The sequence below is a fragment of the Alexandromys fortis genome, unplaced genomic scaffold, assembly GCF_014885135.2.
Source record: "Alexandromys fortis isolate MF-2015 unplaced genomic scaffold, M_Fortis_MF-2015_v1.1 scaffold_212, whole genome shotgun sequence".
Taxonomy (NCBI): domain Eukaryota; kingdom Metazoa; phylum Chordata; class Mammalia; order Rodentia; family Cricetidae; genus Alexandromys; species Alexandromys fortis.
In genome coordinates, this window is record NW_026068091.1 from 571,781 (window position 1) to 589,120 (window position 17,340).

General features: G+C 47.4%; 2 protein-coding genes across 3 annotated transcripts in view; one reads left to right on the top strand and one right to left on the bottom strand.

The window, feature by feature from the left end:
- The first annotated feature begins 311 nt into the window (after positions 1-311).
- Positions 312-8,656, top strand: Gtpbp2 (GTP binding protein 2). 2 transcript variants are annotated; one of them, XM_050122832.1, is made up of 12 exons: positions 312-536; positions 3,247-3,273; positions 3,758-3,942; positions 4,272-4,380; positions 4,523-4,720; positions 4,977-5,151; positions 5,298-5,517; positions 5,776-5,911; positions 6,043-6,101; positions 6,600-6,771; positions 7,079-7,243; positions 7,477-8,656. In XM_050122832.1, the coding sequence occupies exons 1-12, from the start codon at positions 351-353 to the stop codon at positions 7,651-7,653; spliced, it is 1,809 nt and encodes a 602-aa protein (XP_049978789.1). In that variant the 5' UTR covers positions 312-350; the 3' UTR covers positions 7,654-8,656. The 2 variants fall into 2 exon arrangements, with proteins under 2 accessions (XP_049978789.1, XP_049978790.1); XM_050122833.1 differs by lacking the exon at positions 312-536 and adding an exon at positions 2,603-3,081.
- A 2,059-nt stretch (positions 8,657-10,715) lies between these two features.
- Polh (DNA polymerase eta) overlaps positions 10,716-17,340 on the bottom strand; it is a 35,439-nt gene continuing 28,814 nt past the window's right edge. The window contains exons 9-10 of the mRNA XM_050122816.1: positions 14,683-14,852; positions 10,716-12,649 (exon numbers count right to left, since the gene is read on the bottom strand). Of these exons, the coding sequence (XP_049978773.1) occupies positions 11,803-12,649; positions 14,683-14,852 (1,017 nt within the window). The 3' untranslated portion in view covers positions 10,716-11,802. The remainder of the gene's footprint in view (positions 12,650-14,682; positions 14,853-17,340) is intronic.

Sequence of the window (17,340 nt, forward strand, 5' to 3'; positions counted from 1 at the left end):
CACGCAGCGCAGGGAATGGGATACGGACTACAACTCCCTTAGGGTTTTGCGCGCAAGGCGCGCTTGCTACCCACGCCCCCAAAACCACCTGCGGTCCTTGCGTAGTGATGCTTCCTGGGAATTGTAGTTCAAGCTCATAGTCTTTAGCACTAAATCTTAGGTCTGCGAACTCGGTATCCCTTAGTGCCCTGCGGCTTTTTCTGACGCGCCGGGAGGCCAGGGTAGGCAGGGGCGTGGCCTGCGCTGGGCCACACCCCGCTCTCCTCCGGCTGGCCCGACGCGGCGGTGGCAGTAGGGGCGGTGGCAGTGGCGGGGGGAGGGGTTGGGCGGGGGGCTGGTGGCAGCAGCGGATGGACTCGCGGGTATCGGAGCTGTTCGGCGGCTGCTGCCGGCCCGGAGGAGGCCCGGCCATGGGCGGAAACCTCAAAGCTCGGGGGGCCGGCGGTAGCAGCAGTTGCGGGGGCCCAAAGGGGAAGAAGAAGAACGGAAGGAACCGAGGAGGTAAAGCCAACAACCCTCCGTACCTGCCTCCAGAGGTGAGCACCTGAAAAATTGGCGGGGCACAGGGAACTACTCTTTCCGGTCCCCGAGACTCCAGGGAGGCGGGACAGAGATAATTAATCCCTCTTTCCGGTGTCAAGACCCCAGGGAGGAAGGACTGGAGAAGAGAACCCCTCCTCCTGTCTCAGGACCCCTTAGAAAAGAGGGGCTAGACGATTCTCTTCGGTGTCAGGACCTCGGGAAGGGACTGCCCCTTTCACTAACAACCTTTGGAGAAGTGAAGGCGGGGATCCCCAGTCCCCTGAGAGTGGGAAAGAAGCCTAACTGGGATAAGAAGGCTAGCAGAGTAACCACCGCTTTTCTAAACTTGGTCCACAGGGAGGGGAGTAGTCGGGACTAGAGCAGTGTTTTCCTTCTCAACGCCCTCGGTACTCACACACACAAAACAGAACAGTTAGACATAGCCCTCTGCCTTTCCCTTGTCCTGTTGGGGCGTGGAGACAGAGAAGAGCCCCATATGATCCATGAGTCCTTAAAGCAAAGAAGACCACCTTCCTTCTTCCTCTTTAGATAGGAGAACCCAGCACTCAGGAAGCAGAGGCAGGAGAATTTCTCCTAGTTCCATGCCAGTCTGGTCTACAGAGCCAGTTCCAGGGCAGCCAGGGATACACAGAGAAACCTTGTTTCTGAAAACAAAACAAACAAAAGATAGAAGGACCCAAGGTGGGAAGGGCTTCAAATAGTGGTTATCAGACTTTAAGTATGCGCCAGAGTTATCCAGATTGCTGTTCTGTTCACAGAATTTCTGATCCACTAGGTGAGGGATGGGCCTGAGAATTTGGCATTTCTTTTGGGTTTTGTTTCCCCTTTGGTTTTTCCAGACAGGGTTTCTCTGTGAAACAGCGCTAGCTGTCCTGGAACTAGCTTTTGTAGACCAGGCTGGCTTCGAACTCACAAAGATATTCCTACCTTTGTCTCCCGAGTGCTGGGATTAAATGCATGCACCACCACACAGCAAATTTGGCATTTCTTTGTTTTGTTTTGTTTTGTTTTGTTTTGTTTTTCGAGACAGGGTTTCTCTGTGGTTTTTGGTGCCTGTCCTGGAACTAGCTTTTGTAGACCAGGCTGGTCTCGAACTCACAGGGATCCGCCTGCCTCTGCCTCCCAAGTGCTGGGATTAAAGGCGTGCGCCACCACCGCCCGGCTGGCATTTCTTACACTATAATGTTGTTGGTCTCAGAACCACACTTTGAGAACCATTGGCCTGGATTATCTTTATACCATCTTTAAAGTCCACTATCCTAATTGTTCACCATCAGCAGAATAGTAAAAAAGTGTCTTTGTTGATGGGGAAAGAGCTTCCACACATTCCATGGCACTGAGATTGTGGGTAAAGACTCTTCTAAGGATTTTAAAGATGGAATGATGACAGGAAGGGAAATAGAGGACGAATGCAGAAATAGAGAAGGGCAATATGAGAAGATGTCACAACCTTTTGTACAGGGGTGGGGTGGGGTGAGGCAGGTGTGTGGAGCACACAGCCCAAAAGGTGGCAGCTCTGAGAGAGCCTATGATATGGGATTGTTCAGAGTTTTGCCTCAAGGAACAGGGGAAAAAGCCATAGTAAGTTCAGTTTATGACATCTGTCCCTTTAATAAATTTCTTTTCTTTTCTTTTTTTCTTTTTTCTTTTTTCTTTTTGGTTTTTCGAGACAGGGTTTCTCTGTGGTTTTGGAGCCTGTCCTGGAACTAGCTCTTGTAGACCAGGCTGGTCTTGAACTCACAGAAATCCGCCTGCCTCTGTCTCCCAAGCGCTGGGATTAAAGGCATGCGCCACCACCGCCCGGCTTCTTTCTTTTTTTTTTTTTTTTAAAATGTAAGCCCCACTTGGGAGGTAGAGGCAGGCGGATTTCTGTGAGTTCGAGGCCAGCCTGGTCTACAAGAGCTAGTTCCAGGACAGGAACCAAAAACTACGGAGAAACCCTGTCTCGAAAAATCAAATAAATAAATAAACAAACAAACAAATAAATAAATAAATAAAAATAAAATGTAAGCCCCAACTTTTTTTTTTAAGATTTATTTATTTGTTAAGTATACAGTGGTTTGCCTGCCTGTGGGCCAGAAGAGGGAACCAGATCTTACAGATGGTTGTGAGCCACCATGTGGTCGCTGGGAATTGAACTCAGGACCTTTGGAAGAACAAGCAATGCTCTTAACCACTGAGCCATCTCTCCAGTCCCCAAGCCCCAACTTTGGAGTTTTACTCCTCTCCTACCTGGGCCTCCTATGTCAGTAAGTTTGCAGTGACCAGTGCTGAGCTCACACATTGGCTCTGGCCCAGAGTCCCTTGTAATCTCTTACACTTGATGGCATCAGCTGAGAGGGAGGGGCAAGAAGGAAGTGGTGTCTACTAGGTGAGTGTCAAAGAAAGGCAGCAACAGCCTGAACACAGAAAGAAAATGAAACCAAAACCAGAACACCCAGACTGGCCAGCAGTGTCAGCTGTGGAGGTTGGGGAGGAAGAGGTGATCTTGCATCTAGAAAGAACATGCTGAGGATCTGCGATTCCATCCTTGGATAAGTGGGTGGTTTGCTGGATCCTTACAGCCTTTCCTCAGAGGCTATCTGGGAGCATGGGCAGGTTGGGCCACCATGGCTTGCCTTATATGCCTGAGGTCATTGGGGATTGAGGAAGTAGGGATTGGGTCTGAACAGGGTGTGCTAACTGTTTCCTGTTTCTTTTTAGGCTGAAGATGGCAACATCGAATATAAAGTGAGTCTTAGGTGGGGAGGAGATGGGATGGAGTGGTTGCCCTAGTCAGTGTAAGGTGATTTCTCTGCTATCCTTCCCACTCCACGCTGCATGGTCATCATGCTGGGCTCTCTGAACCCCACTGTGTCAGGGGGAGAATCACTGCTAGTGTGGTCAGGGGTAAGGGTTTGTTTTTTTTTTTTAAGATTTTTAATTTGTGTGTGTGTGTGTGTGTGTGTGTGTGTGTAGGTATGTACTTCTGAGTACCAGTATCTCAGAGGTCAGAATAGGGTGTCAGATTCCCCTTGAGCTGTCATTTCAGGCACTTGTCAGCCCCTGACCTGAGTTCTCTTAACCACTGAACCATTTCTCCATCCCCAGGGGCAAGGGTTTTAAGTGGAAAAGAAAGGTGCTGGTTACTGTAGCAGGACAGGTAGGGACCACATTTAGAGTCTGGGAGGAGCACCCTGCTTTCTTCTTCTTATGATACCACATCTGTCCCAAGCTGAAGCTGGTGAATCCATCCCAGTACCGCTTTGAACACTTGGTGACGCAAATGAAGTGGCGGCTCCAGGAGGGACGCGGTGAGGCTGTCTACCAGATTGGTGTAGAGGACAATGGGCTGCTGGTGGGGCTGGCTGAGGAGGAGATGCGGGCTTCCCTCAAGACCCTGCACCGGATGGCAGAGAAGTATGCTTCCTTCTCCCCTCTCCCCTACTTTAGGGAGGACCCATACATATCCAGCCAGCCAGGTCCAGAGGGACTGGGGTGAGGTGGGTTCCTCCTGTAGCAGTCTCCTGACAGGGGCAGAGTGAGTCCGGTTGTTGCGCTCGTCTCACTGTGCCTAGACTCCCCACTCCTTTTGATTTAAGATGCTTGTTTCAAAAGAAGTGTGTGTGGGGGGGGTTAGATTGCAAGGGGGTAGGAAGTTCAGTGAGGTGTCAGGACCTCTGTGGTCAGAGCCAGACTGGAATAGGGGAATAATGTGAAATATGGCAGCTGTGGCTTCTCTGTGACAGGGTTGGGGCAGACATCACTGTTCTCCGGGAGCGAGAAGTGGATTATGATAGTGACGTGCCCCGGAAGATCACTGAGGTGCTGGTGCGAAAGGTTCCTGACAATCAGCAGGTGAGCGCCCATGCTCTCCTCCCAGCAAAGGCTGTGTTGAGAGGCTTTCCACTGGCCTAGGCTCCTGAGGGGGTGCTCCAGGGAGTATGAGAACCTTAACCTTCAGTGTGAGGTGAACTCACCTCTGCCACATTCCTCACAGTTCCTAGATCTCCGCGTGGCAGTCCTAGGGAATGTGGACTCGGGGAAGTCGACCTTGCTTGGAGTCTTGACCCAAGGAGAGATGGACAACGGGCGGGGCCGAGCCCGGCTCAACCTTTTCCGACACCTGCATGAGATTCAGTCTGGCCGAACCTCCAGCATCAGCTTTGAGATCCTGGGCTTTAACAGCAAGGGAGAGGTGCATGGGATCAGCGGGACCCAGTGGGGCCAGACTCTGAGGATGGGCTGGTAGAGGTGAAAGCAGAGGCTGGGGGCAGGGTGCGGAGACGTCTTGGAGAAGTCTAAGGGTACTGTGAACAGTTCTCTCCCTCTTAAAAACCAAGAGAGAATCTACGGAGTGAATAGAAAATGGGCTAGGGACTAGACTAGGTCCTGGTGACTTCTGAAGGGTTGGGGAGGTCACAGGGACACTGAGAGCCCTGGCCCTGGGCTAGGTGGTGAATTACAGCGACTCACGGACTGCAGAAGAGATCTGTGAAAGCAGCTCCAAGATGATCACCTTCATCGACCTGGCGGGCCACCATAAATACCTGCACACCACCATCTTCGGCCTCACCTCCTACTGCCCTGATTGTGCCCTGCTCCTCGTCAGTGCCAACACTGGAATCGGTACGAGATACTGAGCAGGGGGCAGGGCAAAGGGAGGAGCTGACTTTCTGCCCTGAGCCCCCTCAGAGCTGGGAGCAACACCAACTCTTCCTTTTCCTTCCTCCCAAATTCTCTCTCCTGCCACCTGCCTCTTTTCTATGAGGTAGCCGGCACCACACGGGAACATCTGGGGCTGGCCTTGGCCCTGAAAGTGCCCTTCTTCATCGTGGTCAGTAAAGTGGACCTGTGTGCTAAGACCACAGTGGAGAGGACAGTACGCCAGCTGGAACGGGTCCTCAAGCAGCCTGGCTGCCACAAGGTCCCTATGCTGGTCACCTCTGAGGATGATGCTGTCACTGCTGCCCAGCAATTTGCCCAGTCACCCAAGTGAGCCTGCCTCTCACCCTCAAGCCTTGATGGACAGGGAAGGCTGCCACAGGGTACAGGAGCATGGTGTCCCACCTCTAGGGCCAGATCCATTGTAGTTCATTTCTTTGCCTTTTTCAGCTTGGGATTGTGGGAGGGAGCTATGGTTGGGCCCTTGAAAACATTAACTGTCCACATTCCCTGACTTGCTCCCAGTCAGAAGGGGCCTCTGCTACTGTTTCCTGTTAAGACTATTGTTACACATTTCTCTCTCCACAGTGTCACGCCTATATTCACGCTGTCCAGTGTGTCTGGAGAGAGTCTGGACCTTCTTAAAGTCTTCCTGAATATCCTGCCTCCACTCACCAACAGCAAAGAGCAGGAAGAACTTATGCAGCAGTTGACAGAATTCCAGGTAGTTGAGCCAACAAACAGGAGGGAGGGGCAGGGCAGGGCCAGCCCAGTTCTGACAGCCTGAGCGTATAACAAAGCTTGGGTCTACAAGCCCTCATGGCAGGACATTGACAGAGTTTTCTTTGGCTCTAGGTGGATGAAATCTACACCGTCCCAGAGGTGGGGACTGTGGTTGGAGGAACACTGTCCAGGTGACTGCCTTGTGTTACTCGTCCTTGCCTGTGTACCCCTGTACTTGACGACCTCTTGCCTGAAGCAGGCCCTGGGTTGGGCTGAGCTCATGCACAGAATGTGGGATCCTAGTACTCTTGGCTTATGAGGGAGCAATGGCATTGCTGCTTTAGGGGACTCTCCAGGCCCTGAGCCTATGGTCATGGGCTCTAGGAAGAAGCAGTGCATTCACCTAGCATCTCAGAGCAGGGAAGTGAGGAAGCACAGCATAAAGCCCGAGGATGTGACTTGTTTAGTGAGCTGGTGTTAGCCAAGCCACAGGTGTGGCTCTGCCAGCCGTTACTGCTGGTATTCAGAATCTAAACGCTAGACTGGACAAGGCAGTTATCTCCCTACTTCCAAGCTGGAATTTAGGGTACTTTTGCCCTAATTCAAGGGCGAGTGTATTCTGAGTGCCCCTAGCAGAGAAGCCAGAGGGACCTATGCTGACATTGTGTTACCTGCTATCTGGGCTGCAGTGGGATCTGCCGTGAGGGTGACCAGCTGGTGGTAGGCCCAACAGATGATGGCTGCTTCCTGGAGCTGAGAGTATGCAGCATCCAGCGCAATCGCTCTGCCTGTCGTGTGCTGCGAGCTGGTCAGGCTGCTACACTAGCCCTCGGAGACTTTGACCGTGCACTGCTTCGCAAGGTGAGGTGAACAGGTCGGTTGGAGAGGGAATACAAGTGTCTGGAAGACTGGCTATTGAAACCTAAGGAAACATGGTGGTCTCTAACTTGGGAGTGTAGGCCTGGCTATATAGACTATTGAAAGGGCTTAGGATACTCAAAACACAGGTACCATGGTACCATGGCCTTCTGAGGCTTTTCCCTGGAGGCATATAGAAGAAAAGGGAATTCAGGAGTTCTAAAGTGTGCAGAATGTCTGGAAATGGAGTCTAACGCCAGGTCTGCCCTTCTTGGATCTGGCTTGCGTCTCCCTGGCTGTGCCTCCCCAGGGCATGGTGATGGTGAGTCCCGAGATGAATCCCACCATCTGCTCAGTGTTTGAGGCAGAGATAGTCCTGCTGTTCCATGCCACCACCTTCCGGCGGGGATTCCAGGTGACAGTACACGTGGGCAACGTACGTCAAACAGCAGTGGTAGAAAAGATCCATGCAAAGGTGAGAGCCACCCAGCCATGTCTCCATTTTTTGCAGGGATACAGGAGGGAGCCCTTGGCTTACACTTTACACATTACACTTGGCTTAGAGTTGCCTGATCCCAATAAAGGGAACAAAGCCCATACAGGAAGGGTAGCAGCCCACCTGGGGACTTACTTCAAGGGTGGAGCCAAGGCTGACAGAGGATGGGATGAGAGGCATTGGCCAGGGTTGTGACCACTTTTCTCCTGAAGGACAAGTTGCGGACAGGGGAGAAAGCAGTAGTACGTTTCCGCTTCCTGAAACACCCAGAATACCTGAAGGTGGGCGCCAAACTGCTGTTCCGGGAGGGTGTTACCAAGGGCATCGGTCATGTCACGGATGTGCAAGCCATCACAGCAGGAGAAGCCCAGGCCAGTATGGGCTTCTGAGTCCTCAGAACAGCTCTACTGCTGTCACTACAATAATAAGGTGACTTCCGGCCATGCTGCCCACCGTCGGCGGCTGTGTGTTCCTAGACTAGGCAGATTAGTGTCTGCTGCCACTTGCCTCCTGCCACCCTCTGGAGAGGTGTCAAGCTTGGCGTGGTCAGGGAGGGGCAGTCCTGAGGGAGAAGACAATTCAGGGCAGTTCTCAGCAGCTGTGTGCCCCCTGGTTGGCTCATTAACCCTGGCAGCTGCATGACCTTGTCGACTGGACGCCACTCTCAGGACTGGGCATGACTCACCAGTGTGACCTCTGCACTTCAGGAATTGTCATACCTGGGTTGGCCCTTGAAAGTACTTCTTACACCTCCTCTCAGGGCCACGTGAGTTCCCTTCTCCACCTGACTGGATGAAAGGCAGTGCCCCTCACTGGGACCCAGGGACAGAAGAAATGGCACAGAGACCATGAAAGACTGTGTTCCTACCCTGTGTTGAGTCCTGATGCATATTTCTGGCTTTATTTCATTGTCCTTTACTCAAGGGCCCTTTGCCCAGATCCTCCTGTTATAGGCCCCACTTGGTGCTATTTGTGATGCTGGCCTAAGCGTGGGGCTGCCAAGCTAAGACTTGGCACACTGAAGGCCAGCTGCATGTCAGTTTCTCCTCTCAAGTCATCTGTTGGTTTTCATACTAGATCAAGTAGTCTGTTTCCTTTCCCAGACTGGTAGCTGCAGGACCTTGACCCAGTTATGTATCCTGACATCCTCATCCCCATTCCTGCTCCCACATAAATTTTTTCTTGTTTTAGTACTCTGTAGTGCCGGGAACCAGGAGGAAAGGGAAGGATGTCATTCTAGGCATGGACTCCCTCCTTTCCCTTTGTTAGCATCCTGGGTTCCCATGAACTCAGGGATTTGTTGGCTGAAGATTCTCTGCACATGTGTATATATATATGTACATATATTTAAATACACATATATATTGTACAGAATAAAAATGTTTTATTGGATATTCTGTGCTTATACTTAAGACAAAGGTTCCGCCTCCACAACTGGGTTCTCCTCCAGGATTACAGACAAGTGACTCCCTACCATCGGTGAAAGAAGTCATCCCTTATCTCATTGGCCATTCTTTTCCTATCCCCATAGGATCAGTATTCTGTGTGTTCTATTTTGCTTCATTCTGCAAGTGAGCAGAGTGGAGAGGCCTTTTTAGCTCAAATAGTTAGCTGCATTACGCCTGCCAGTTTTCACTAGGAGGAGCCCTCTCCTCAGAGTACCAGCTGTGCAGGGGTGAAGACTCAGAGGGGAATGGTAATGCGGTCCTCATACTTCTTTTAAGCCTAAGATCTTGGAGCATCGAGGACCACGTAAGCTAAACCTTGGCCTTTCCTATTTCTGTGTTCAGACTATCATAGATTTTAGAGTCCATGCTAACCAGATACCACCATTGAGCTCTATTCCCAGCCTATCCCATATTAAGAAGGGTCTAAGGCTAAAGACTACTGCAAAAGTAGGAAATCTATTTTGAATACTAATCCTGGCAAAGCAAATGATACATGTGGTCCAAAGCCTTATGCAGCACTCTGCCACCGGAGTTTTATTTTTTGAGATAAGTTTCTAGCCCAGGCTGGCATCAGACTATGTAATTGAGGATGACCTTAAACTTTTGATCCTTCTACCTCTCAATTGCTGGGGTTACAGACACGACTCATACCTGCTTTTATCCCATGCTAAGGCTCAAACGTAGGTCTTCTGAATTTTAGGCACCTGCTGAGCTGTATCCTCCAGTCCTATATATAGTACTTTTAGACAGGCTCTTGGCTCTGTGGCCTTAACTCACAGTAGTCCTACCTTGCCTTCTTCAACTAGGGTTACAGGTATGGGCCACCATATCTGATTTTTTTTTTATAGATTTATTTATTATGTATGCAACATTCTGCCTCCATGTATGCCCACATTCCAGAAGAGGGCACCAGATCTCATTACAGATGGTTGTGAGTCACCATGTGGGTGCTGGGAATTGAACTGAGGACCTCTGGAAGAGCAGCCAGTGCTCTTAACCACTGAGCCATCTCTCCAGCCCCTGATCTTTTTTTTTTTTTTTTTTTTTTTTTTAAATAACCATTGGTAGCCGATCATGATGGTTGGATCTCTGAGTTCAAGGCCAGCCTGGTTTACAAAATGAGTTCCAGGACAGCCAGCGCTATACAGAAAAACCCCATCTGGAAAAACAAAAACCAAAAATTGCCATTGGCTTAACATACTACTAAGAAGCCTGTGGGTAAACTGCCTCCTGTATTAAAAGCTGTGAGTAGTGAAGGCAAGGTCACCTTGTAGCACAATGGTGCTTTCCCAGCACTGATGAAGGCCTGCTGTCTGCTCTCCTATAGACTGGACACAATAGGGCAGGGCTGCCCAGGACAAGGTATACTGCTGGCTTTGCCTTCCATTGGTCCACTAGCCACCCTCCACCTGACCTCCAGCTTATCTCTAGAGATCAAGTGACACCTAAGTTTCTACAACAGCGCTTCTCTCTTTTGAGACAAGGTCTCACTGAATTATCTAAGATGACCTGGAGCTTAACTCCAGATCCTCCTGCCTCCACCTCCAGAATCCTAGGATTACACATTGTCACATCTAGATTTATTCTTCTCTTTTAAAATGTCATACTAAGCAAGTACTCTACCACTAGCTTACACCCCCAATCTCTACTCCCTTCATGTAGCCCAGGTTGCCCCAGACTTGCTATCTAGCCAGGGATGATTTTAACTCCAGATTGATTCTCCTTCCTTTACCCTTTAAAGTGTTGGGATTCCAAGCACGTACAAAACACCTCGCCACACCTTATTTTTCTCTACAACTACTACTTGCAGTCATCCAACTGCAACCAAAAGGAGATGACAGTTGCACATGCACATTTGTATACACATACGATTCCAGCACATAGAAAACTGAAGTAGGAGGATCAGAGTTGTGAAGACCGTTTAGCCTAGCCTACCCACCCCAATGTCAAAGTTACCAGTACATTAACAGAACATTTAGAGGAATAAACGTGTGCAAGGCAGGTCCTCAAAGAGTACATTTTTATTTTCCTAGTGTGGGCAATCATGTATAATTTTTATTACATACATCAATAATCAAGAACACACTATGTGTAAGGCACTGCAAGAATTCTTGCCTTTAAGAAGCTACTGACCCAGCTAGGGAAAAGCCACAGTAAATTCAAGGGAAATGTAAATTCCTGCTAAACACAGTTAGCTTTAAACCTTCCCCTTGAAGTAAAATACAAAGGCACAATTTATAAATATGGAAAATGAAGTTGGTTTGTATTTAGCATGGGAAGAGCAGTGTGTGCTATCTTCCTACTCATTAAACCCACTATCTGGTTTTGCATATAATTCAAGGTCATATCAGAAAAGCCTAACACCTGGGTGGCTAAGGAAGACTACATGTCTCATTAAAAAGATTATTTATTAAATCCATTACTTTAGCCTTTTGGCTAATGTACTGTTTTTTGTTTTATTCCCACTCCAGTACTGGGAATTGAACACAGACAGGGTGTTGCACATGCTACCCTAGGCCAGTGTTCCACCACTGAGTTATATCCCCAACCCATTTTTCCCCCCATTCTGTTCCAATTTCAAGTTAGGACTTTGTTTTTTTGTTTTTTGTTTTTGTTGTTGTTGTTTGTTTTTTTGAGGGGGGGGTCTTTTGGTTTTTGTGAGACAGGGTTTCTCTGTATAGCCCTGGCTGTCCTGGAATTTGCTCTTATAGACCAGGCTAGTCTTGAACTCAGAGTTCTGCCTGCCTCTGCCTCCTCAGTGCTGGGATTAAAGGCGTGCACCATCACCGCCTGGCATGGGGGGTTATTAGGAGTTACACCCCTAAATATATCACGTATGGTCTTTAGTTTTATAGATGAGTGAGAAAGCTCAATGTTGAAGGAGTTTGCCCAGGCTCCTTACACCTTTTACGACACCGTCTCCCTAAGGACATTAAAAGCATTTTGATCAGAAACAGGACCAGGATCCCACTGGAATAGAGGAATCTAATTTTGTATTAACAATTTCATAGATTCCCTTGAGAAATCAACATGATCCCATCGCTCAGTTACAACTAACTATTGTAAAGTTTTACAAGCCGGAGGGCAGCATTAATGTGTCAATGGCTTAAAAAATGATTCCAGTGTCTGCATGCCGTGGAGCCTAAGCCGTTTATTACTGGAAGCCAAAGGACTCTTGGGATTTCTTTTGCCCTGAGGAGACATTGCAGGAACAGTGTGGGGTTTTGAAGTATAAGGCTGCAAAAAAGACTTCTGCAACTCCAATGCAAAATGGTAATCTATGTGTTCTGGCATATCCCACACTGGGACCAGCGAGTTACACTTCTCACAGAGCATTTGGTCCTCAGCTGTACTGTGGGCTACCTCCTCAGAGTTGTAAACTGAAGAATTAAGCATGTTTGGACTGTTCCCAGCCACATCCTTTTCTGTAGAAATTGCTTTAGAAGATAGTGGTTTCAACACTCTTTCATAAAGAGGACCACCATCTGCACACTCTGTGGGAAAATAGCTTGATATCGCTTCTGAGTTCATCTGTGGAGAGTGAGGAGCTGAAGGACTATTAAGCTGTGTTTGCTGTGATAACAGCCTCTTCTGCTTGAAGAAGGGCTCAATTCCTGCAGTCCGGCTGCTTTGGAATGGTAGTGCGGGCTTGACTGGTGACTTGTCTGTGGACATGTTGAGAGGAGCAAGGGAAGTCTCTTTCACTGTCTGCTTTTTGGCAGCCTTTTGAAAAAAAGACTCCAGAGAGGTGGCTGGCTTTCTAGATGTGGGCAAAGCTGCACCAGTTCCCTGGGTCTTAGTTTCAGAGCTGGCAGTTGGCACCTTTGACTGACAACTTGAGTCACTGCTCAAGAAGACGGTGATATCTGTGCGAGATGAAGGAGCAGAGGCAGAGAACTTGGTGGCACAGAGGAAAAGCATCGTGAGGGGAGGGGACCTGTGTACAAAGTAATGGAACAAGGACATTACCAAGTCACTGTTTTAAGAGCCTAGATTTAGCCGGGTGGTGGTGGCGCACGCCTTTAATCCCAGCACTCAGGAGGCAGAGGCAGGCGGATCTCTGGGAGTTCGAGGCCAGCCTGGTCTACAAGAGCTAGTTCCGGGACAGGCACCAAAGCTACAGAGAAACCCTGTCTCAAAAAACAAAAAAAAACAAAACAAAACAAAACAAAAAAAAAGAGCCTAGATTTTATTAATGAATGACAAGTTCTGGTTCTACATGAAAGGAAATTCTATTACTACCCCCACCCCCTTTTCAAGACAAGGTTTCTCTAACTTTGGAACATGTCCTGAGAATCGCTCTGAAGATGAGGCTAAGACGAAGCTGGCCTCGAACTCACAGAGATCCACCTGCTTCTGCCTCCTGAGTGCTGGGACTAAAGGCGTGCACTACCACCTTGCTCTTTTTTTTTTTTTTTTTTTTTTTTGAGACAGAGTTTCTCTGTGTAGCTCTGGCTGGCTGTCCTAGAACTCGGTCTTTAGACCAGGCTGGCATTGAACTCAGAGATCAGTCAGACTTTGCCTCCTAAGTGCTGAGATTAAAGGTGTGTGCCACCACACCTGGCTTGGGGCTACACAAATTTTATTCAAGACAACAACAGGAGAAATAAGCAAATCATAGCTCAGGGTCATCCCCAGTTGGCTCAGGGGGTGGCACTTGCCACCAAACTGGATGGCCTGAGTTTGGTGTGTAGGACCAACTCAGAGATTTCGCAAGTAGTACACAAATTACGACACATATACACACAAGATAAGTGGGAAAAAATTCTTATCCTAATCCATAACTCTAGAATTTTTCAAGATGAAATTCCCTATCAAGCTTTTGGTTTCCAGTCTCAGTCTGGTCTGCAGTGAGTTCCAGGACAGCCAGAGTGGTTACACAGAGAACTCTGTCTCGAGAAATACAACCAAAGGGAAACATTTCAAGATATTTGTCGATTTGTTGTATTATGTTTTACATATTTATTTACTCATTATGCTTTCCCAAAGTTCTTATGAAAAATCTGAAGGTGTAGCTTAGTAGTAGAACACTTGCCTCGCATGTTCAAGGACCTAGGTTTAATCTTCAGGATCCAGACTATTGCCAGGCAGGGGTGGCCAAGATTTTAATCCCAGCACTTCAGGCATGTGATAGTCCTGGCCTGTAATCTCAGTACTTGGGAGATGGCGGCAAGAGCATCAGAAGTGTAAAATCCAGTGTGTGCTGGCACACGCCTTTAACCCCCCAGCACTTGGGGGACAGAGGCAGGTGGAGTTCAAGGCCATCCTGGTCTCTAAAGTGAGTTCTAGGAAAGTCAGGGCTGTGGAGCAAAACCCTGTCTCCAAAACCAAAACAAACAAAAAGATGTACACAGTCAACTCTAGCTACTTGCCTGGAATACAGGAGTCCCTATCTTAAAAAAAATTCCTGATAATCTCAGGACGTAAAAAGCTTAATACTGTTACAGGCAGTCATTTCCCTGAAGGCAGCGTGCTGGCACTAGTTCAGGTGTCTTCTAGCTACTACTACACCCTTGGGTCCCAGAATGTATCAATGTAGGAAAAACAAACAAAACCCTGTGAGTGAACTTGCTTTCTTCTCACCTTCCTTAGCCCTTGCTCACCCCCTCTATGAGGTGTGGCTAGTCAAGTCACAAGCTACTTCAGATGAAAGTTCAGAGGCTCACTGATTGAAGCCACACAATACCTTTTTTGTTTTTGTTTTTGGTTTTTCGAGGCAGGGTTTCTCTGTAGTTTTGGAGCTTGCCCTGGAAGAACTAGCTCTTGTAGACCAGGCTGGCCTCGAACTCACAGAGATCCACCTGCCTCTGCCTTCTGAGTGCTGGGATTAAAGGCGTGCGCCACCACTTCCTGGCCCTTTTCTTAAAAAACAAACACACACACACACACACACACACACACACACACACACACACACACAAACTAAAAAAAACAAAAACCAAACCAAACCAAACCAAAAAGGAGCCTCACCACTCAGTTTGGACTCCAGAAGTATTACAGTTCCTGATGGCAGCAAATGCATCCTGGCTCATCTTATGAGCATCATAGCGAGTGAGGGCACAGCAACGGCGCAGGCTGCTCAGACGTTTGTCTCCTTGAAAACGAATACTGACAGCCAACTGAGTGGCCACCCTGTCATTCTGTGGAAAGTAAAGGATTGAGACCAGAAATCATTACTAAGACCATCTGTAGGGTAATACAATAATTTGGAAATTCAATATGAAATCCAAGAATAGGGCTGAGCATGGTGTACTCCTTTAATTCCACCACCGAGAAGCAGAGGTAGATGGATCTCTGTGAGTTCAAAGTCATTCTGGTCCACATAGCAAGTTCCAGGTAACCCAGTACTTACTGCATAGTAAGACCCTTCCTTTAAAAAAAAAAATTTTAGTAGACAAAAAAATGAGGCTATTCTAGTACCTATTTATATAAAATACAAATGTATACTAAACACCTACTAAGGATATATTTTCAGTACTATAAAGGATACAAAAAATACAGAACTGGGCTGGAGAGATGGCTCAGAGGTTAAGAACACTGGCTGTTCTTCCAGAGGTCCCGAGTTCAATTCCCAGCAACCACATAATGGCTCATGAGATTTAGTGCCCTCTTCTGGAATAGAAGTGTACATGCAGGAGGAACATTGTATACATAATAAAATAAATCTTTAAAAAAAAATACAGAACATAGACTATAGTAAAATTTCTGAATAAAAATCTGACTACAATCTCTGGGAGTTCGAGGCCAGACTGGTCTACAAGAGCTAGTTCCGGGACAGGCACCAAAGCTACAGAGAAACCCTGTCTCGAAAAACAAAAAAAAAAAAAACAAAAAACTGACTATAGGATTTCACAAAAAAGAGTTTGTGCTATTTCTAGACATAAGAAGCATATATGAGGGCTGGAGAGATGGCACAGTGGTTAAGAGCACTGACTGCTCTTTCAGAGGATGCAGGTTACGTTCCTGGCACCCACATGGCAGCTCACAGCTGTAACTCCAATTCCAGGGGGATCTGACACCCTCACACCAATGTACATAAAAGTAAAATTAAATAAGTTATATAAAAAGAAGCATGCGTGAGATCTTTGATTTGATCCTCAGCACTAAAACAAGAAAAAAAGGAAAAAAGAAAACAACATAGAATGCCCTCTAGAGACGGCAGACTCTTTAGTCACCACACCCATCAAACAGAAATAAATCATTATGCAGAGTATGTAAGGTCAAAAGTCTATATAAGGCTCCTTTTCAAAGTCAGACTAGCAAGAATACCCAGAAACTCCATGAGTCAAGAGCACAACCTGGGGGTGGTTTATAAAACATAGTTATAGAGGTTTGCATCTTGAAAGAATAGATTACAAAGGATAATTTGAGTTCTGTAATTACAACTGGATGTAATGTATGCCTAGAGATGCAAGAGAAAACTAAAGCTTAGACCCTCATGATCTTATTTTTTTTTTATAGGTGTGTGTGTGTGTGTGTGTGTGTGCTGTGTAGGGTATATATGCCCCCATGCATGGACTCATGTGGCTGCCAGAGGAGGACATGACATGTCTTCCAGCAGTGCTCTCAGCATTACTCCCCGATGTCAGGGTCTCTCACTGAACTGCAGCTTGCCTTTTCCTTTCTAGGCTGTCAGCCTCCAAGCCTCCATGATCCTTTGGTCCCTGCCACTCACAGCACTAGGACAAAGCCTAACATTCATCTAAGGAAGATGCATAAATGGTCAATACACTACATGAAAATAGTTGGGTGTGGTGGTGGATACCTTTAACCGGCACTCCAGAGGCAGAGGCAGGCAGATCTCTGTGAGTCAAGGTCAGCCTGGTCTATGACTGAGTTCCAAGACTGCCAGGACTACACAAGGAAACCCTGACTCAGAAACAAAACCAAACAACCAAAAAACCCAAATGAAAATAGGTTTAGCTATCAGATTAAGCACCATACAAACTAAAACTGGAACAATACAGAGAAGATCAGCGTAGCCTTGAATATGGGAAAATTTGTGCTTTATTAAAAAAGGAGAAAAGTAAACAAAAATCACAATGAGTCAGAGCAAGAGATGCTTTAGTGGTTAAGAGTGAATGAATATAAATCAAGGAGGGCGCACGCCTTTAATCCCAGCACTCGGGAAGCAGACAGGTGGATCTCTATGAGTTCGAAGCCAGTCTGGTCTACAGAGTGAGTTCCAGCACAGCCAAAGATACACAGAGAAACCCTGTCTTGAAACACCCCATACCCCCAACCCCAAAAAAGAGTAAATATAAATCTAGCCTAGGACCAGAGTTCAGCTCCTAGCATCCTCATCGAGTGGCGCACAACTGCCTGTAACTTCAGTTCCAAGGGATCCAATCTTCTAGCCTCTGCAGACACCTACACTCACGTGTATGGACACGTCTGAATTCCCTAAATGATTGTTTGGTAAATGTTTCTTTACATTTAAAGGGGGCTATGCTGTAGAGATGGATACTTTGCATTGGTATGGATCTTGGTTTATTGATAAAAATTTAAGGTCAATTTTGTTATATTGTGTATGTGCATTTCTGCTGTTGATTAAGGTATTGTGTTTGTACAGCTTATTTAAAAATATAATGTATAATTTAAAAATACGTTAATAGACAATCAGGTTTT